This window comes from Aricia agestis, chromosome 17, assembly GCF_905147365.1.
Source record: "Aricia agestis chromosome 17, ilAriAges1.1, whole genome shotgun sequence".
NCBI classification, from domain to species: Eukaryota; Metazoa; Arthropoda; class Insecta; order Lepidoptera; family Lycaenidae; genus Aricia; species Aricia agestis.
The window spans coordinates 3,966,848-3,989,250 of NC_056422.1; the positions used below are offsets into that span (position 1 = coordinate 3,966,848).

The 22,403-nt window shown below is 35.8% G+C and overlaps 1 protein-coding gene across 6 annotated transcripts in view; it reads right to left on the bottom strand.

Annotated features, from left to right (window-relative positions):
* The window catches only part of LOC121735252 (NAD kinase-like), a 50,866-nt gene that overhangs the window by 22,073 nt on the left and 6,390 nt on the right, over nt 1–22,403 (bottom strand). For 2 of the 6 annotated variants that reach the window (XM_042126008.1, XM_042126009.1), the window contains one exon: nt 18,701–18,835. In XM_042126008.1, the coding sequence (XP_041981942.1) occupies nt 18,701–18,834 (134 nt within the window). In that variant the 5' untranslated portion in view covers nt 18,835. Of the gene's footprint in view, nt 1–12,417; nt 12,785–18,252; nt 18,492–18,700; nt 18,836–22,403 lie in introns of those variants that run through there. The other 4 variants (XM_042126007.1, XM_042126006.1, XM_042126010.1 and 1 more) reach the window with 3 other exon arrangements.

Consider the following 22,403-nt stretch of genomic DNA (forward strand, 5'->3'; position numbering starts at 1 on the left):
TAAATGCACGTGGTGAAAAAAGGAACTAACGCTGTCATCATACAAAAACGCCATTTTTGACAGTTCTCCTTTATCAGCAGCGCCCCCGCCCACACGCATTTATAACTTTGTTGGATCAGCTGTCATCTGTCAATTTCTCCGGGCAAAGTTAAGGATAAAGTTAAAGTTAAATTTACCTTAACTATAACCATAAATTTAACTTTTTTTTTTTTACCCACGCCTCTGGTGCAACCCAATCTAAGTATACATAGGAAGGGACAGGAAACGAATCAGCTACTATGGTATTATGATAGCAATTTCTGATGATATTCTTAATTCTCACGCCTCGTACAAGCCACGTCATGTTATCGTCGTAACTCGTAACGTGACGCCCAAATGTGCTTTGTTATGTTTACAATTGTAAGATGCCTGATGTACGGTAGGCGGTTGCTTTATCACTGCATGGTTTAGAGCAGGGTTTCTCAAACTTTCGGCTCCACGAACCCCTGTTAAAGTTCCAGGTGACAGCGAACCCCTTACTTACATATATATTGAAATCCCCTCCCACCAACCTCTCCTTTAGGAAGGGAAATTCGCCTCTTTGCTTGCTTTTTCATGGACCTGTTTTCACGGACCTCCGTGGTAAAATAAACAGCAAAAATCTGATTGTGTCTGATCCTGAGATGACACCGCGGACCATGCATATATACTAATTACTAACGGTTATTACTACTAATTACTAATTAACACGGCAGGGGTCCGCGGACCGCAGGTTGGGAAGCTCTAGTTTAAAACAACGTTAAAACTCTTTGCAGCATGTAATGGTACTGACAGATACTTAGTGAGGGGCCTTCTTCACGAGGGGCTATGATGAAGAGCCATAATTGTCTCCATGATTAAGAGGATTCCACACCGCCATTTTTCCCATACAAACGCTGTCCCCTGTTTCCTCCCTGGATAATGCTAGTAGAGTTATAATTTTTTTCCTGAATATCTACGGCCACTAATACAATGTCCCTATGTTTTCCTTTTTTTCATAATTTAATTATTAAATAAGATATGAACGTTCAAAAACCCAAAAAAATGGCCAGATTTTCCACTGTGTTCAAACGTCCAGAAAACAGATTTGGATAGATTATACAAAAAAAGCAAAACATAGGAACACAGCTCAAGCCTTTTTTTAATCTTTAATGAAAAAAGTACTTAAATCGGTTAAGTTTTGGAGAAGGAATCAGGGGACAACGAATCGTTGATTTTCTGGATTTTCTGCAGTTGTCTCTATCGCGTTCTGCGGTATAGGCTTGAGGTAAGGGAGACAGCTATAGATATTACACGTACTTTTTTTTCATTTCTCTAGCTGCTGTGGTATCCTCTTAAGAAGCTTTCATGGGCCAACGTGGATATGACGCGTGTTGTTTTGTGCAAATTAAATACGAGACTATATTATTTTTAGGGACAGGTCACAAAGTATAGAATATATAGACCATAGACTTCGATCAAATATTTCTGACTATAGAGGTATTGGGATTTGGGACATAAAAAAACAAATACACAATCCATACTAATATTATAAATGCGAAAGTATCTCTGTCTGTCTGTCTGTCTGTCTCGCTTTCACGCCAAAACTACTGAACCGATTGCAATGAAATTTTGTACACAGTTATTCTAGAGTCTGAGAAAGGACATAGGCTACATTTTGATGTGGGAAAATATCTTATTTCCATGAAAATATCGATGAAAATTAATTCGCATTGCGCGTGGCTTATTGTGTGCACACTGCACACCTGTATTGATTTGAGGGGTACCAGGGTTTTTTTTATAAAAGCTTTTGACACCAATTTTGTTGACATCGCGCGCTATAAACTGAAGTCCACGCGGACGAAGTGGCGGGCAACAGCTAGTAAGTACTAAATAGATATACAAAATTATGTAGCAGAAGAAGTTCTTCGCTCTGACATCTGACACCAGACTTATGCTGAAAGATATTATTTGTTGTTATAACTTTAGTGACACAAAATATAACAACGTGTGCAGTAGTAATAACATAACCATATCACTTACATAAATCAATTGTTATATATTTATAATCATAACAACGATTTTATGTAACGTGATAACATAATCGGTTGACTGCCGAGGGTCATGGCCCATGGGCCATGGCTGAGTGAGCTTTTGCACCTACAAATTATGATTTTTTTGTACATGCTCTATTTTTTAGGAGCTAAATTTTATGGTATGATGGTTATCTACTAAGAAGTATTTGTACATTTTAATGGTAAATCTAGTATTTTCTGCCTCTAGGATAGGGTAAGTAAATAAAAAAAAAAATACGTGTGGCACTCGGGAACTGCCGCGGTATAGCTATTACATAGAATTTTTTTATCAACTTACGCAATTATAATTTGCATACGTCGCATAGTCGCACGCACACAACACCGTGCCGAAGTCGTGCAACACCGGAGTGGGGTATGTTAGGTTTTTCGTTACGGAATTTCTTGATTCGGTCAAGCCAAACTTCTTTTTTTTTTAATGCTATTTAAACTATGTGAAAAGCACTATACGAGATTTTGCGGTTCACAAATAGTATAGGTCTACCAGAATCTGATGGCAATTTTTGACAGCACATTTTTAAAAAATATCCTTGATCATTGGATAAATTTTTATATTAGCATGTTTAAGGGGGAGACCTATGACAGAAAAAAATCGGTTTTCACCCGCGCACTTCATACCTCCCGCACTCGCCCAACGCATTCAAAATGTCACCGCGGCTTTTTTTTAAAGTGTAATTATTCTCGTAATCACTCTTTGTACGAACGTAGTATAACTAAATATATCAGATAAAATTTTGAGAAGTTCGAGTTACATTTTCTATCTGTACTTTGAGAATCAAATTAATACTTTTTGCCATAAACACTTGTAATACTTTATGATATGTTTATTTATCGAAATCGAAGAGGCTCTGACACTACTGGATCGATTCTGCTGTAGTTGTTACAAAAATATTATACCTTTTTTTAATATAATCTACTAGCCACGTCCGAATTTGGTTAGTTTTTGTGTGTATTTGCGTAAAATATATTAACATTTGTCAGATTGAAATATACAAAATTCTCATGTCACAATGTTTGTAAGCGAACTGCTCAACCGATTCAGTGAAATTTTGCATACATACATTCGTTAGGCTTGAGGATAATTTTTTATCTGCTTTTTAAAACTGACGTTTGCCGGATCATCTAGTCAAATGTGTAAAATTCTCGGGTCACAGTGTTTGTGCGCGAACTCATCCAAAACGGTTCAACCGATAATAATGCTATGTACATTCGTTAGGCCTGACAATAGGTATATTGATACTATAAAAAATAATAATTGGCAAAACAATGTTTTCCGGGTTAGCTAGTTTCCTCCTTTTAGCTCCCCTCGATTTCTCATGAATTGCACCATCAGATCACCACTTTTGTTAACACATGTTACGAAATTCGGACTACATCTTATACAATAACAAAAGAATTTTGCAAATCCGTCAACTAACGGCGGAGTTACCCGCCATGGTATCACTAAAATCGTATCTGATGCTAGTGCTGATAAAAAACCCAGCTCAAATTTCATCTCGATATACTAGTAAAATCACGTGTTCGGGAATGTCAAAGATTTTGTTTAATCTGCCGTCCAGCTGATATTTTCAAGAAGGGCATCCATACACTGCCACTGCGTTGGCAAAGGTGCATTGATTGCACGAGTGATTACTTTGAATAACAGAAATAAGTAAGTTCGAAATAATCAGCCAAGTGTGAGTCAGACTCGCGTACGAAGGGTTCCGTACCGTTATAGAGCTAAAAATAGTCCAAAAATTGTAATTTTTGTATGGGAGGCGAGAGCCCTCTTAAATATTAATTTTACTATCCATTATTAAAGTACAAATAAAATTAAGGATTTCGTAAACATTTCAAGTGCCTATAGCTATAGCAATTATTGATATCAAGCAAAAAATCAGATTTGTTGTACGTAAAATATTTATTTTTTAGTATTTTTTATTATAGCGGCAACAGATATAATATATACATTCTGTGAAAATTTCAGAAGTCTAGCTGCCGTTCTTGAGATATAGCCTGGAGACAGACAGACGGACAGACAGACATTGAAGTCTTAGTAATAGGGTCCCGTTTTTACCCTTTGGGTACGGAACCTTCAAAAGAACATTTTTCAAACAAAACGGCAATATCATAGGTATAAAAGACCTTATAATATATTATGTAGTAAGTATATTATGTACTCTTCTAAATCCTTACATAAATGTACCGTCAACTTTGTTCATACTCTTATTATCATTTATTATCAAGCGAATGGTCGAAGTAGTGAATTTTGCATATAATATTATAATGTTACTAGCTGTCCCAGTGAATTTCGTGTCACGTAAAAACCTTCCCTGGACTTCTACGAATATTTTAAGACCAAAATCAGCCCAACCCGTTCAGCCGTTTTCGAGTTTTAGCGCGATTAACACATTTCAAAATCCATTTTTATATATATAGATCACTGTTTCAAGACCGTAGCGTTGTTCCGAAGTTTATTCGATATTTCCATAGTATCGAGTACGACATTCATTGAAACCAAATCGATTTTCAAATCGCTGTCATACGCTAGTTTTTGTCAAAACGATATCGATTTGAAGCCGATTTATTTTTTCAATCTCTATTGCCGCGGCCGCTGATTCGTCTATCGTCACGAAGCTTCGTGCTATGAGACGATACCATTAGACGATACACGCAGATCGTCCAATGGTATCATCTCAAGCACGAAGCACTACGCATGTGCGGCGGCAACAACTGGGTTTGACAAATTATTATTTGTCATGATAATATTATCATATTCGTAAACAAATAAACATATTTATATTAAACTAGCTGTTGCCCGCGACTTCGTCCGCGTGGACTTTAGTTTATAGCGCGCGGTGTCAACAAAATTTGTGTCAAATTTAAAAACTTTTTAAAACCCTGGTAAGTGGTACGCCTCTTAGGGCCGCGCTACACCGGAATGGCAGCGCTGAAAGTGCTCGCCTCGCCGCTGCCATTCCGGTGTAGCGCGGCCCTTAATTAATCAAAATACCCAAAAACAGCTGTGCAGTGTGCACATAATCTATACTAATATTATAAATGCGAAAGTATCTCTGTCTGTCTGTCTGTCTGTCAGTCTCGCTTTCACGCCAAACGCCAAAACTACCGAACCGATTGTGATGAAATTTTGTATAAAGATAGTCTAAAGCCTGAGAAAGGACATAGGCTACTTTTTTACTGGAAAAAAGGGTTGTCAGGGGGTGAAAATGCGCAAATTTGTTCAAATTAAGTTAGTTCCAAAAATGCATACTTAATAGATGGCGCCGTGCGTCTTCTACATCGCGCTGACGCTTGCTCAAAAGTCTTACTATAAGAGGTGGTATCATCTTACATTTAAGTTTCGATTTTTTTCGATTGTTATATCTATTCTGTGAGCGTCCGTGGCCTAATGGGTAGACCTTCCGTTAGCACTCCTAGATGGTGCAGGTTCGAACCCGGGTGGAGGCGTGTACCAATGAGACATTTTCTGATCTCAAGTACATAATACGGACGCTCGTACGGTGAAGGAAAACATCGTGAGGAAATCCGCACGTAGTTGGTCCCAGACGTATTGACTAGTTCTTTCCTCTGGACTAGGCCGACTATGATGCGAGAATGCCGTATGCGCTTGGGCAACCATACGGACATTTAAAAATCTTGTCCCAGGCACTACAGTATTTGAGGAGTGATTACTTCGCTCTGAAAAATACTGTATAGATCATCCACAACGGATGTAAAGGCCTAGTTTTTATATCTATTCTACGGTATTAAATAACTCAGTACTTTATCTGTGCAGTGACGTTACCTTAAACCTATCAATGATAAATAGTTGATGGGTAAAGTTGTGTAATTGGGGGGCTAAATAAGCTTTAAAATTTGGCATAAAATATAAAGTTAAATATTTAAAAAATGAAATACTTATTGTGTGCACCCTGCACAGCTGTATTGATTTAAGGGGCACCGGGGTTTTTTTTATAAAAGCTTTTGACACCAATTTTGTTGACATCGCGCTTTATAAACTGAAGTCCACGCGGACGAAGTCGCGGGCGACAGCTAGTAACTAATAAGTATGATTAGTTCTATGTTACAATGAAGTAAAAAATAAAACGCTATCTGTTGAATCGTATTAGAACTAAAATGTTCATTGCATCGATATATTTCTGGATTTTTTATAATATTATACATAAAATATATTTAAGTAAAAAATAGAACGCCGTCTGTTTTCATATATTAGAATTAAAATGTTGATTGCATTGATATATTTTCTGGATGGAATATAGGCCAACACGGTACACTTGAAATCCTTTATTTTAGAGCGCCTTCTGTTGTCAACTTGTCACATATATTAGAAATGCAGTAGGAGTTCTTAAGTATGATTAGTTGTATGTTACAATGAAGTAAAAATAAAACGCCATCTGTTGAATCGTATTAGAACTAAAATGTTCATTGCATCGATATATTTCTGGATTTTTTATAATATTATACATAAAATATATTTAAGATTTTTGAAATTTTATTTTAATACACATCCAAGACCCAGGAACATTGAAAACTTTTTGTTCCGCCTGCGGGACTCGAACCCAGGACCCCCGGGATGAGCGCTGGCCACACGCAATGCGAATTCATTTTCATCGATATTTTCATGGAAATAAGATATTTTCCCACATCAAAATGTAGCCTATGTCCTTTCTCAGACTCTAGAATAACTGTGTACAAAATTTCATTGCAATCGGTTCAGTAGTTTTGGCGTGAAAGCGAGACAGACAGACAGACAGACAGACAGACAGAGATACTTTCGCATTTATAATATTAGTATGGATAGTATGGAATAAAAAGCCTTCTACAATTGTTCATCGGCTCCCGTTTTCTCCTGTAATGGTTGCTTTTAGTGTGTTTATTTAATTTTTGTTTGTTTCTCATGGTTTCGATTAAATATTTCTCAATCCGGAGTAAAGGAAAAATTTAGCGTTGAAGTTGACACGAATTTCGCCTTATGGTCTTTTTATGCTTACCAGAACGCGTCGTGGCCGTTTTCATTAGAGCCTCAACGCGAATTTCGCGTCGTGGCTGTTTCACTGTGACCACAACGCGTTGTGAGCTATTTTTTCGATTACTGAGCGATTTTGGTCTTCGAGCGTAACATATATAATAATACTTTACGTAACATATATAATAATTACGGTATAGAATATATAGAGCATTCTGTATTGAGAATTCTACCTGCCTACTGCGGCCACGTGGCACGTGGTTATGTCACTCATCACTGAGCTAAGCATCCGCGGATTGTCTATTACATAGATAATACAATACATAATTACATAATACATAATATCACGTCTCAATAGTGATTATTATAATGTAGGCAGTATTAACAGTATCTTGGCTGATCATCTTCTGAGGCTGCTAAAATATTATATAAGATTTTAGATATATCTCTTAAACACTCCAGAGATGTTTAAGAGATATATCTGGACTACATAGTATGTTTAAAATGAGGCTGATTTGTTGATTTTCAATTTTTAATTAATTTGTATTGAATACCTATAAGGACGGCGTTATCGTTTTACGATAAAGTCCTTTAATTAGAAAAAAAAACATAATTACATAATATATTACATAGGTTTAGTATCTCAGCGAGTACAGCGCAATCCGCAGTGCTTTATAAAGGAACTCTACACTACACCCCTAGAGCAGTGGTCCCCAACCTTTTTTCAAACGGGCCACAAATATGATTTGGTCTTGATGTAGCGGGCCGCAAGAAAAATGTTTTAGGGTTAAAAGATAACGTTCTTCAAAATTAATAATTTTAAATAAGTGGAACAAATTTCACGACTTTCACGACGACTTTACATCGTCGGTGGGCGTGAATTTCAAAATGGTTTAACATCACGCGGACCACAGATAAAGTTTGGGCCGCAGGTTGGGGATAGCTGCCCTAAAGGTTAGATAATAATCGCGAAGAATTTCGCGCAGGAATCGTAAATTTTTCGAGATAAAATTAATCATGTGTATAACAAGAGAACAAAAGTATGTAAAATTGTAACCCCATGCCAAATTTCTTATAACTCGGTTAAGTTTTTTAAGCGTAAGGAAAGGCACTTTCTATTATTTTATATTTTTAGTCCGAAATCTACAACGAAGATTTTAGATCCGTAACTCCAGGCTTAAAAATGAGGTAGAGTAAAAGCACAGTAAAAGTGTGTTATACAGGCTATCGAAGGCAGCTTGATTACTAAAACTTTGAAACTGAATTACTTCAGTTTCAAAGTTTTAGTCATCAATTAACAAAGAATTTCGGCTATCCATGACCCAATGCGAACTAAGGCGAACCACATTCCGATGTAAATGACATTATAACAGGTTAATATATTCAGTAAATTATAATTAATAAATTTTCTGTAATTATTCGGCGTTAAAAAACCAATTAGCGATCTTTGTGAATAATTACGTTATGGGTTTGTTAGCGTATCGAGCGTTTAAAGATCTACGAAATTCGGAAAATTAATGAACGTGTAACAAAAACGACCTAAACATTTACGAAAACCAGTCGAATTCTACCTACGGGTGACAAGGGAAATCCCTTAAAAGCAAGGCTTATTTATTGGGGTTGGATAGCAAATCGGACCTAAAAACATTGAACTTATGAGTTTTAAGCAGTAAAAATAATAAACTAGAATATTCATGAAAGAAGAGAAAAGACAGATTCTAGCCCACTAACATTGCACATAATACTCAATGTCTAAATCAACGACAACTGTATTTGCTCTACTTTTTCGATAACATTCAATTAACAGGGTCTGACGCTATTTTTTCAATTGAATTTAAATTCTGACCAAGCATCTGCTCTACCTTTTTAAATAAATTCAAATTCTGACCAAGTGTGTGCTCTATAACCTTTTCAATCAAAGTAAAATTACATCCAGTTATAGCTCTACCTCTTCAATCTAAATTGCTAATACTTATAATAAGTACTAGCTGTTGCCCGCGACTTCGTCCGCGTGGACTTCAGTTTATAGCGCGCGGTGTCAATAAAATTGGTGTCAAAAGCTTTTTAAAACCCTGGTACCCCTTCAATCAAAATACCCAAAACAGCCGTGTAGTGTGCACATAATATGATTTTTTTTTAATTAAACTTTTTTATACCTTTTAAAGCTTATTTAGCTTTACACAACTTAGCTGCATAATGCATTACACAACTTTAGCTTTGCCCAATAGCCAATACCCATAGGCCGTTAAACTATTAAGGGCGGATTCGACCAAACTGGAGTAAAATTTTACTCGAGTATAACTGTCTCCTAATCTAAGAGTAAGCTGGTTTTGCGTTTTTCCAACTTCTAATCCAAGAATGAGGTAACGGGAGTAAATAATTAAACGGGCTATTTTGGTGGAAAAATATTAAACTGAGAATAGTTGCTGAGAACTGAGAATAACAGGGTTCACCTGTCACGGTCGGTGTCATTGTGAACTATAATTGACATTTTATTTCATACTCTTTGAGTAACTTGGTAAAATGCAAACGATTATACCCTAGAGTAAATTAAAGGAGTAAAATTATTCTCATGATAGTTATACTCGTGTAACTTTGGTCGAATCGGGCCTTAGTATTTATTATTGGTAGACAGTTGTTTCTGATTTCTATGTTGGTACGTGAGTTATTTAATAACATGTATAACAATCGAAAGAATCGAAAATATTAACTCAACATGGTACCACCTCTTATAGGAATACATATGAGCAAGCGATAGCGCGATCTAGGCGACTCTTGGCGCCATCTATTCCAGTTTTTGGAACTAACTTAATTTGAACAAATTTACGCATAAACACCCCCTTACAACCCCTTTTTCCAGTAAGAAGTAGCCTATGTCCTTAGACTATCTGTGTACAACATTTCATTACAATCGGTTCAGTAGTTTTGGTGCTGTTTTTGAATTTGATATCTAATCTAAGTTGGTAGGTGAGTTCTTAGTTAATGACGTGTAAAACAATCGAAAGAATCGAAAAACCTAGTTTGACATGGTACCACCTCTTATAGAAATACGCATGAGCAAGCAATAGCGCGATCTAGGGGACTCTTGGTGCCATCTATTTTAAGTTTTTGGAACTAACTTAATTTGACCAAATTTACGCATTTTCACCCCCTTACAACCCCCTTTTCCAGTTAAAAGTAGCCTATGTCCTTTCTCAGGCTTTAGACTATCTGTGTACAACATTTCATTACAATCGGTTCAATAGTTTTGGCGTGAAAGCGAGACAGACAGACAGACAGACAGAGATACTTTCGCATTTATAATATTAGTATAGATAATATTCTAACGTATTAAAAACTATAAACAAAAACATACTAACTAATAAGTATGATTAGTTCTATGTTACAATAAAGTAAAAAATAAAACGCCATCTGTTGAATCGTATTAGAACTAAAATGTTCGTATTAGAAATTGCATCGATATATTTCTGAATTTTTTATAATATTATACATAAAATATGTTTAAGATTTTTGAAATTTTATTTTAATACACATCCAAGACCCAGGAACATTGAAAACTTTTTGTTCCGCCTGCGGGACTCGAACCCAGGACCCCGGGATGAGCGCTGGCCACGCGCAATGCGAATTCATTTTCATCGATATTTTCATGGAAATAAGATATTTTCCCACATCAAAATGTAGCCTATGTCCTTTCTCAGACTCTAGAATAACTGTGTACAAAATTTCATTGCAATCGGTTCAGTAGTTTTGGCGTGAAAGCAAGACAGACAGACAGACATACAGACAGACAGAGATACTTTCGCATTTATAATATTATATATGGATATATGGATATATGGATAGTATTGATTAGAAATGCAGTAGGAGTTCTATAAGATAAGATAGATTGATTATTATTATACCAAGTGATTAAATTATTAAACATAATATTCTAACGTATTAAAAACTATAAACAAAAACATACTAACTAATAAGTATGATTAGTTCTATGTTACAATAAAGTAAAAATTAAAGCGCTATCTGTTGAATCGTATTAGAACTAAAATGTTCGTATTAGAAATTGCATCGATATAATATTTCTGGATTTTTTATAATATTATACATAAAATATGTTTAAGATTTTTGAAATTTTATTTTAATACACATCCAAGACCCAGGAAAATTGAAAACTTTTTGTTCCGCCTGCGGGACTCGAACCCAGGACCCCCGGGATGAGCGCTGGCCACGCGCAATGCGAATTCATTTTCATCGATATTTTCATGGAAATAAGATATTTTCCCACATCAAAATGTAGCCTATGTCCTTTCTCAGACTCTAGAATAACTGTGTACAAAATTTCATTGCAATCGGTTCAGTAGTTTTGGCGTGAAAGCAAGACAGACAGACAGACAGACAGACAGACAGACAGACAGATATACTTTCGCATTTATAATATTAGTTATTCTAACGTATTAAAAACTATAAACAAAAACATACTAACTAATAAGTATGATTAGTTCTATGTTACAATAAAGTAAAATTTAAAGCGCCATCTGTTGAATCGTATTAGAACTAAAATGTTCGTATTAGAAATTGCATCGATATAATATTTCTGAATTTTTTATAATATTATACATAAAATATGTTTAAGATTTTTGAAATTTTATTTTAATACACATCCAAGACCCAGGAAAATTGAAAACTTTTTGTTCCGCCTGCGGGACTCGAACCCAGGACCCCCGGGATGAGCGCTGGCCACACGCAATGCGAATTCATTTTCATCGATATTTTCATGGAAATAAGATATTTTCCCACATCAAAATGTAGCCTATGTCCTTTCTCAGACTCTAGAATAACTGTGTACAAAATTTCATTGCAATCGGTTCAGTAGTTTTGGCGTGAAAGCAAGACAGACAGACAGACAGACAGACAGACAGACAGACAGACAGAGATACTTTCGCATTTATAATATTAGTATGGATTGCCTCTACCTTTAAGCCAAATTGAAACTACAATCAATGTATATGCTCATCTGTATCTGAAATTCATCTTATTGCCGTCTGTGCTCTACCTTTTTTACCAAATAATTGGCTTTAAGTATGCACGTTAACCTTTTCAAAGAAAATCTCCCAAACAATTTTCTTCTTTATCTTTTAAACCTAAAGCAACCCATGGCAAAATACACAACTGACCTTTTCGATAAAATTCAACTTGATTAAATCTGCTTAACCTTGTCAACGAAAACCTTCCAACCAAATATCTGCTCTATCTTTTCAACGAAATTCGCCTTCTAACCTAATATTATCTGCTCTATCTTTTCAACGAAATTCACCTTCCAACCTAATATCAGCTGCTCTATCTTGCCAAAGAAATTTAACTTACGGCCAAGTCCCCGACCTCCGTTGTCGGTGAGTCCGATGGGTCTCCGGCAACGCATGAAGCAACGCCTCAGGGATGAGACTCTTGGAGGTCCGTCGTTTGAACCTGTCCCTCTCGGGCTTCGTCTTCAACGTCGTCAAGTTCCCCTCGGGGCACCACAGGGAATCCAGAGACAACATCATGCACTAATATTTCATTTTCGAAAAACTTTTAAAGTTTTCTATTATTCCACTTTTGAAATAGTTTCAAACTTTTTTATAAATCAACTCTCAAAATAGTTTTTTTTTATTATTCCACTTTCAAAATATGTAGTTCCAAGTTTAAAAATTGCGACAAAACGCGTCAGCTCGCTGGCGACGGGTGCAGGCGACTGACTGATAGTGATAGTGGCGTAGAATAAGCGAGTAGAGGCGCTACTGCGAATTATTGAGATGTGGACATTTGTGTATTATAGAGATTTATGTAGATTTTAGACTCGGTACCGTAGCTACCAATTGACAAAATCATGGTATCTAAATGGTGAATATTGCCAATAATTGATATTGCTTCGACTAGTCGACGACTCTAGAGAAACTCTATATTGTGCATACCTATTAGAGAATGGAGATACCTTGCTCTGACATTTGCCTTCATCAAAAAATTCCAATCTGACTTAATCTTAAAATGGAAAGCCGAGTCGAGGGTGCCAAGACGAGTCAAGCAAAGCACAAGGGCACTACCTACCTTTTCTCGAACTGTTTCGTCGTTTTTTTGAACCCTCATGATAGAGTTGGTTTTCGATGCACCAGACAGTTAATATTCTCAGGATATGATGTCAATAGTAGACTAATTTAACATACAAAGTCTCAATTAATAGCTCTTACACTTTAGATTTTATTGATATCTAAAATACACTGTAGTAGTGTATTAAGAAAGTATATAACCCAATGTATTATTTTAATAAAGTAGTCTTATTGCAACTCTCGGTTTTATTACTCGTCTCCTAAACTCACTCTACAACACCGATTTTATCAGTGACTCACTAACACACTGACGATCATCAAAATGTTTGGCTACTTCCTGAAGTACTAGAAAGCTGAAAAAAAAAAGCTGAAATTTGGTATGTACTCTAAGTTTAGTATACAACCAACGAAAAAATTCATAAACTTATAACTTTCGCCCCCCATCCCCTAAAATGGGGGTTATATGTATTAGTTTATATGAGACTTTCACTAAACACGAGACTGTAGACAGTAACTAAAAACCTATTATTAAGTAGTTATTACAAGAACCAACATACAAAAGATCTGAAATCTCACCAAAGCATTTCATGTAAAATGTTGCCAAGACGACCACATAAGGTTTGCCCTTTTTTTTGTGAAAAAAGATATCAGATCTCATGTAGAGCCAAGCTTTTGAATCTACGCGGCCTATATCTACCGACCCTAACTTCAACAAATTCCACATATCAGTAAATATGTATGGCTTGGCTGTTTCGTTACTTCCTTCAGATCAGAAACTAAATATTTGCATTACCTCAACGACGGTAGGTCGGTAGATTTAGGCCGTGTAGATTCAAAAGCTTGGCTCTACATGAAATCTGATATCTTTTTCACAGGGCAAACCTTATGTGGTCGTCTTGGCAACATTTTACATGAAATGTTTTGGTGGGATCGTTATTTAAAACACAAGTGGTATCACCACTTTAGAAGCGGTTCACCAGTCTAGAATACTAGACAGTGAATTCGCTGACGTAGTGCGGTGCCCTAGATTCCAAATCGGGTCATTGTAAAGTGATACATCAGACTCGGCGACAACATATTGTCGTCTTCCGGACTCCGGTCACGATTTATTCAAAATTTAAAAAGAAAAAGGTAGAGACTAAAAATATAATAATTTACTTACACATTACAGTGTTTCGCTTCTGTATTTACTGCTCTCGTGGCGTGCTAACCACGAACATGCAACGTGGATAAGAATATTTTTATAATAACAAAGAGTATTATTAAAATGTATTATTATGATAAGCGTTCTTGGGGTTCTGCTCTCAAATGTTATGAGTCCGCAAAATTGAATAATTTATGATTTCGGCACGTCGAAAAGGGTTTAAAAATTGCAATTTTTGTAGCAGCTCATTGCAAATATATATTATGACGTTATGACGACATCGGCACGAATTTGGTATGAATACTTAGAAAGCAAATACAAGTGATCCCCAAATAATAAAATCTCTAGCTATTCTTTAGAAACTTTTTTCAATTTATTTTTTCTGAAAACATTATGAATCTACAGAACCCATATCATTAGGTTTCTGTACCCAAAGGGTAAAAACACGGGACCCTATTACTAAGACTTCGATGTATGTCCGTCTGTCTGTATGTCTGTCTCCACTCTCCAGGCTGTAACTCAAGAACCGCTATAGCTAGACTTCTGAAATTTTCACAGATTATGTAATATGTATATCTGTTTCCGCTATAAGAACAAATATATGAAAATAAATGAAATAATTAATTAATTATTATTCCCATACAAAAAACACAATTTTCAGCCTATTCTTGCTCTATTGTTGTGTTGCACGGAACCCTTCGTGCTTCGAGTCCAACTCGCACTTGGCCGATTTTTTTTTTACTACTTTTGTGAAGTGACACAGAAACGTGTATTTAAACTGGTAGCCTTGTTAAAGTTCAACATCACTGAAACCTAATTATGTACGAATCATCGTCCTGGGCGAAAGTGTTTAGTTTATTATGAACATGTACAGTCATCATGTTTGCGGAACTTTTGAACCTTATTATCTTAGTCATAAGGTGAGAGTCTGGTCAGTAAGTAATTTGTGTACAGCCGCCAACAAAACGGTAGCACAGTTTTGTTGGCGGCTGTACACAAATGACCAGACTTGCGTATTTAAATTTCGAAAACAGAAGCATAACTTACTTTTTTATTTGCAGATTGCATACAAATGACGATCTAAGAAAGCTCAACTCAATTTAATAAGAATTCTACAGTCAGTCCACAGAATACATAATATTAGTACAAGGTACCAAAATCCTTGAAAATATTGAATACCGATTTGATCAAACGTTAGCATGAGAATCAACAAATCACAAATAATGTTGCGCATGTCCAGATGTTATGTATATAATGTATTGCTAGTTGCTACACAAAATTAACTTATTAAAATGACAGCAACATTAATTTGGTGTCCGCCTTAAACAAATAGCTATAGAAAATATAAGATGCAACTTGCAGATCTTCAACATTATATTATTACTAAATATGAAATTAGTACCCCAATTCTGCCATTGTAATCCGACATTAAGGGCCTTCTCCTACGGAAATTCCGTAATTTACCGTATTTAGAGCTCGAGAGATTAAACTCATAATTTGAAAGCTACAAAGTTATAATAAAAATATAAGTTATAATAAAAATATAGCAATAATCTTCAGTATATCAACATTCCATTCCCCGTTTAAAATTTTCTATTTTGTTTATTATACTCATGATATCAGCTTACAAAGTAAAACTAATTTATTAAAATTCAAGCATACATTCAGCATCTCCTTAGTATATTTTACAAATTAATTACTTTTATTTGAAACACACGCTAATAGATCAACAATTTCATTAAGTTCTACATATTCCTCGTTTAAATTTTTTTTTTAGATCAATTTTGCACTAAGATAAGTAAAAAAAATAGGATTTTTGTGCGATATCGACAACGCTTCAAATGTATGGTCAAGGTCATTTGCTCGGGGGATGGCCTTAATACAGCTCTAATGATGTCCAGATTAGGTCTAATATGGAAATAGTATGCTAATAAATTTAATACTAATATCATACTTTTTATAAATTTTAAAGTTCTATATTAACCCAACAAGATCCATGCGGCACCCGGCTGCCGCATAGATCTAAAAATCATTTTTTTTTTTAAATGAAATAAGGGGGCAAACAAGCAAACGGGTCACCTGATGGAAAGCAACTTCCGTCGCCCATGGACACTCGCAGCATCAGAAGAGCTGCATGTGCGTTGCCGGCCTTTTAAGAGGGAATAGGGTAATAGGGGAGGGTAGGGAAGGGAAGGGAATAGGGGAGGATAGGAAAGGGAATAGGGTAGGGGATTGGGCCTCCGGTAAACTCACTCACTCGGCGAAATAACAGCGCAAGCGCTGTTTCACGCCGGTTTTCTGAGAGAACGTGGTATTTATCCGGTCGAGCCGGCCCATTCGTGCCGAAGCATGGCTCTCCCACGTATAATTGTCTGGCTATCTGCAATTCCCACAATAGAGGTATTACTATAATAATTATTGAAGTTTAGGTACCTACTTAATAAAACTAATCCATGTCATTTTCCAGTAGTATCTCTAATTGTCAAATTGGTTTAGCGGTTCAAGCATGTAGAAATGGTGGACAAACAGACACACTTTGATATTTATGGATGTTACTGTAAAAGCTCGAACTGCAGTAAATCCTAATATTTTCCAGTAAAACCTAAGATCTACCAATTCCTAATGGTAAATGTCAGAAAAGGATTGCGATACGAACTTTTACCGCCATATAGTTGGTAAATCATAAGATTTATTGGTAGTGGCATGGTATATGTTGAAAAAAAAACGGCCAAGTGAGAGTCGGACTCGCGCATGAAGGGTTCCGAACCATTATAGAGCAAAAACAGGCCAGAATTGTTGGTATGGAAGGCCCCTTTAAATCTTTATTTTATTTTAATATTAATTTAAATTATTAAAGTGGTATTAACCGTGGAAGAGCCATGCTTCGGCACGAATGGGCCGGCTCGACCAGAGAAATACCACAGACTCACAGAAAACTGGCGTAAGGCAGTTGCGCTGTGTTTCGCCGAGTGGGTGAGTTTTCCGGAGGCCCAATCCTTTTCCCTTCCCTACCCCTATCGCTCTAATTCCTCTAAAAAGGCCGGCAAGTGGCAACGCACCCGCAGCTCTTCTGATGCTACGAGTGTCCATGGGCAACGGAAGTTGCTTTCCATCAGGTGACCCGTTTGCTCATTTGCCCCATTATTATAAAATAACTATATGTACCTACCTGTTTTGTCTAATAGTTTATGAAGGTTAATAATGAAGAATTACTCATTGTTTTATTCCTAATACCAACATTTACCAGTTGACAGTAGTAAAACCTAGCATATAAATACTGAATTTTAATGGTAAATATTAGAAATACTTACTTTTACCAACTTGTGTCGGTAAATCCTAAGATTTACACTTAAATCTTAAGATTTACTGAAGTTCGAGCTTTTATAGTAACATGGTTAATATGAGAATTAAGTTCTTTCTATTAAATGTACCAATAAATTGTTGGGCGCGTTCAAAGATAGTTGTTAATGTGGGCAATACATTATATTATATATGTATATTTAACAATAAAGTTAACCAAAAAGTTGTAATTTAAGCATCAAGGAATGGTTTAGTGAGAGGGCCTATGGCAATATATAGGTTTTGGTTTTTATATTAGCCTATCAAAGCGGCACCCCGCTGTCGCATAACAATTGAACATCTATTGTATCTGCGATTCCCACAATCGAGGCATTACATACATATTGCTTAAAAACTTCAAACAAATTATTATTGGAGCTTGATAGCATAATAATTATTATCAAACAATGCACTGATGACTGATAGGTTATTAAGTTTTTCTGTAAGCAATACAATTTCCAAGTAATAAAAAACGTAAACAACTACTTGTTATGACTATGATATCACCAAATATGGTTGTATTTACTTTATAATACACAGAAGTAAAGTAGGTACCTCGTTAAAAGGAAACTCTGAGGAAGCAGGCGCCAAGTTCATTTCTGCGTATTGTATAATTAGTTTCATACTGCTTACCTTTCATCGTCATCTTCAACTGGTTCTTTGCTCGTGGTAGGATTGTGTTTTGATTTAACTTTATGATCAACTTTCACAACACTCATTTTACCGTGTCCCATTTATAACGCCACACAACTAGTTCTCATGGTTGCACGATAATTTCCAACACATCGAAAAAGAAATGCGCTTATCAAATATGATTCATTGTTCTACGAAAATTCATTAGTTTAGAAAGTAAAGGAGAGGTTATGTTTTAGAAACCGAGTATTGACATTTGACATGTCAAACCGGTGTGACATTTATCAAATTCCGATAGGGATGGCCGGGCGGCTACTTTCCTAAAAATGTATCGATATTCGATTGATGATAACGTCATTGTTTCCTTCGAGGAATATAATATTTATGACTGTTCCTAGATATTATAAAAAGCAATGTTGCTAAAAGTCGTATTCTATTTTAGATTTACCTGAACGTGTTTAGTTTGTCACCAAACTTTGTAACAGCGGTTTTCCGTAGCGGCCCCGGAGATCCACCCGGTGAACTATCCCGTGACTCCGCTACCAACGCACGAGCAATGACTAGGTCTTGCTCGTTCAACATCCTGCAGAAATAAAAATATCAAGAGAGAGAATATTATAATAAAAATATCTCCTAGGGGCTAGGAGATATTAACTAAGACTGAACATTTTAATTTTTAAGGAGGCTAATGTGTACTTTAAAATTTATACTGAAAGTTTTGCTGGCTCCTTTATAGGTGTTTCATGATTTTGTCTAGAATTTTAGAATCTAGAGCCAGAACTTACGAAGAATATTTCTATTTATATGTCGAAGGCGGATTGTATAATACGCGCGCCGTTTTAACTTTTACATTACGGCTATCCGTTTTAAAAAACAGGGCCGTTTTGTAATGCGGTGGTTTAACGATTAGCCATATTGTCAAATGTCATTACTATCGTGTATATGTCGCAGTCCACTAGTTAAAATAGCCGTTCAATCAAACAGCTAGCCTTTTCACTGAACAATGCCATTCAATCACACGGCTATACGTCTTTTAGCTGACTTGTTGACTGTAAAATTTAACACTACAGCTAGACGACGCTTAGCTAACTGGTTAAGCGGCAAGTTACTAAGGTGACCATTACTTTAGTGTTATTATTACATAAGCGCAATGACAACAAGCAGAATAAATTATTGTATTCTAACTCATTTTGAACACAATTGCAATAAATACCTTGATGATGCATTTTATAATCCCGTAATTTCTCCCAGAATATTTGTTTGATTTGATTCACTCGTATGTGCCTCCATAATTTCTGTCACTTTAATAACACTTGTAACGTATATTTACGAAAAATATCTTAATTACAACACACAACAATTACAAAACACCGGCTAGTTGACGCCATATTGTAAACAAAACGAACCTAACGCCGCGGTGGTGAGCGCTGAACTAATTCAATCAAACAGCTGCTTTTGAATCAGCTGTAGTGTTGAACGTTTTGAGCGACTGAAATATTCAATTAAAAAGCTAGACTTGTGATTAAATGGCGTTGTTCAGTGAAAGGGCTAGCTGTTTGATTGAACGGCTATTTTAACCAGTTGGCTGCGACATATACGTTCTTCAATAAGGCGGCCCACGTTGTATTACTACTTAAATAAACTGTAGGGTGACCAATGACCATGCTTGCAGAATAAAGTATGTTTTTAAAATAAGATAATTTTGTATCTTCCAGGATTACTCCGCCTTTTGTGAACTGATTTTTAAAATAATGAAGATTGTATACAGAAATAGTTAAGGTCTAGGCAAATTCTGAAAGAGGCACTAGCTACAAGTGTGAAAATTATAAATAATACTTATTGGTTCATTTAAGAATAAGTAATGTTATTGTTTTCACTTGGAAGTCGGTTTTATTTTTTGTTATAATATATTAATAATAATATTCTGTACTAATTAATTATGATTATCTTAATTATTACTTTACACTACTTATTGGACTTTCTACATGTTTAACTTTTTCAATATTATAAATCGCACATTAAATAATATTTGAATTGCTTTTTTTAATAAAGAGTTTTTTTTTATAGTGCATTATAATATCTCGGTCACCTTGCCCACTTTCTTTATGAATTCCCAGTAAATTAAAAAGTTTTTAAACGGCTAGCCGTAATGTAAAACATCGTATTATACAACCCGCCTGCGACACATACACAATACTGAATACACATCCATATTTTTATGCCGATTATATTATTTATTTTACCGGTGAGGCCGCCAATTTTTGCTGATTTTGCTAAAAGTATCTTATGCTCGAAAACTGATTCGAAGAAAATAAAGTACGGATCAAGCATGTATTAGATTTATTTCAGTTCCAATAATAGTCTAAAAATATATTATATACATAAAATGGTAAGAAAAAAGCTTTTAAAATATACAATCCGCCGCGTAACGATGGCCATACACGGGACAATTTATCGCCTCGATGTTAAAATTGAGTGACAAACGATTTTATGGTCAAAAGATCGATTGGATGATTTTCATCATTCATGACGATAGATCGAAACGAGAGTTCAGTTTCAGAGAGTTCAGACAGATTGTACACTAATATCGTCAGACCGCAGACGACACTAGTGGTCGACAGCTGTTCACATGACAGTTCACTGTTGCAGTTCACTGTGAATTCACATTTCATTTGAACATCAGACGGGCGGTGTTGTACACAGTTTTTACAAAGGAAGTTTTTTGTGACACAAATGTAAGTATTAAGTACTGTTTCACATAAAACTCTTCTTGAGTAGTCAAAAGGGCCATGTTTGAGGTTATAATACAAACCACATTGTGTATTATTTACAGAGATAAGTTTGATTTTGTAAACGCTACGGTAGCGTAGAGGTAAAAATCCGCTACCGTATTGGTACTCCAACGTCACCAGCAGCACAGAATACATATTAGTTTGCCAGCAGCTAGATATTATTATTCGCCAATGGAGGTCATCATAATACCCAGCTGTTTATTTTGCATAGCCCATAGGTATTTGAAGCGGAATCAGCGCACCCAATGCGGGGGAAGAGAACTAAAACTGACGTAACTTGCAAATGGCCACAGTATAATAATAAAGTATTCTGTGATCGCTTTTGGTTGTAGAAACTAGTATTAGTTCCAAGTACTCCCACTACTGCTATCAGCGCCAATATGGCGACTTTCAAGCGTCATTTTTACGTCAGATTTAGTTCTCTTCCCCCGCATTAGAGGCGCTGATTCCGCTTCAAATAGGCACAAAAATCGTATAGTTAATATACCTAGCGGAATAGAGCAATAATCTCGAGCTGTCAAACGAAGCCGAAATTGGTTTCATCTGTGTGTAAAAATATGTGTATGTATACAATGACAGTGTAAATTGTCAACGTGCGGCACGTACCGACTGGACGTCAAAAAAAGAGTGCTGCTGTCATGTATCACACGTCTATTTTTACCACGCAGTGTTTCTGATAGTGACATCTCTCTTGCTCAGATTGGTCCAGCGTACTTCATACGTCTTGTTACTTGTACAATGAAAGTCAGTGCGGCGCACCAGGTGAGTAATTTGTATTCTGTGCGCACCAGTCTAATTTTGTCGAGTTTTTGAATATAATAAGCTATTCATGACCCCCCCATTAAACATTGGTGCAAAAAAAATCTGACTATAATAAATAATTTCAGATTCCCATACAAAGCTGAACTAACCCTGCTGGGCTACTAGGTATTGTTCAACTTAGGGAATACCGTACTGCAAGGTTCATCAAATTCGTTTCCATAGTTTTTGAGATAAGGAATTTTAATTCTTAATTAAATTATAATATAACAATTTGAAGTCGCTTTTATCTTTTTAAATTAAAATATTATTATTTAGATTGGCCGATCGAAGATGAATGAGGAGCAAAGGCAACCCATGACTAGTAGGAGCGGAGCATCAGTAAATCTTTTGAAAAAGGTGAATTTATTATTTTAATTAGTTTCCTAAATTCATCATCATATTATCAGCCAATCGAATTTCACTGCTTATCATTGGTCTACTCCATAAACCTCTGCAGCCACCTACAATATCCATCGACTACCCGCGACTTTTTAAATGCTTCTAAATTATCGTGGGTGAAACCGCAGAACATAGGTACTCTAGTCAAAAGTATTATGT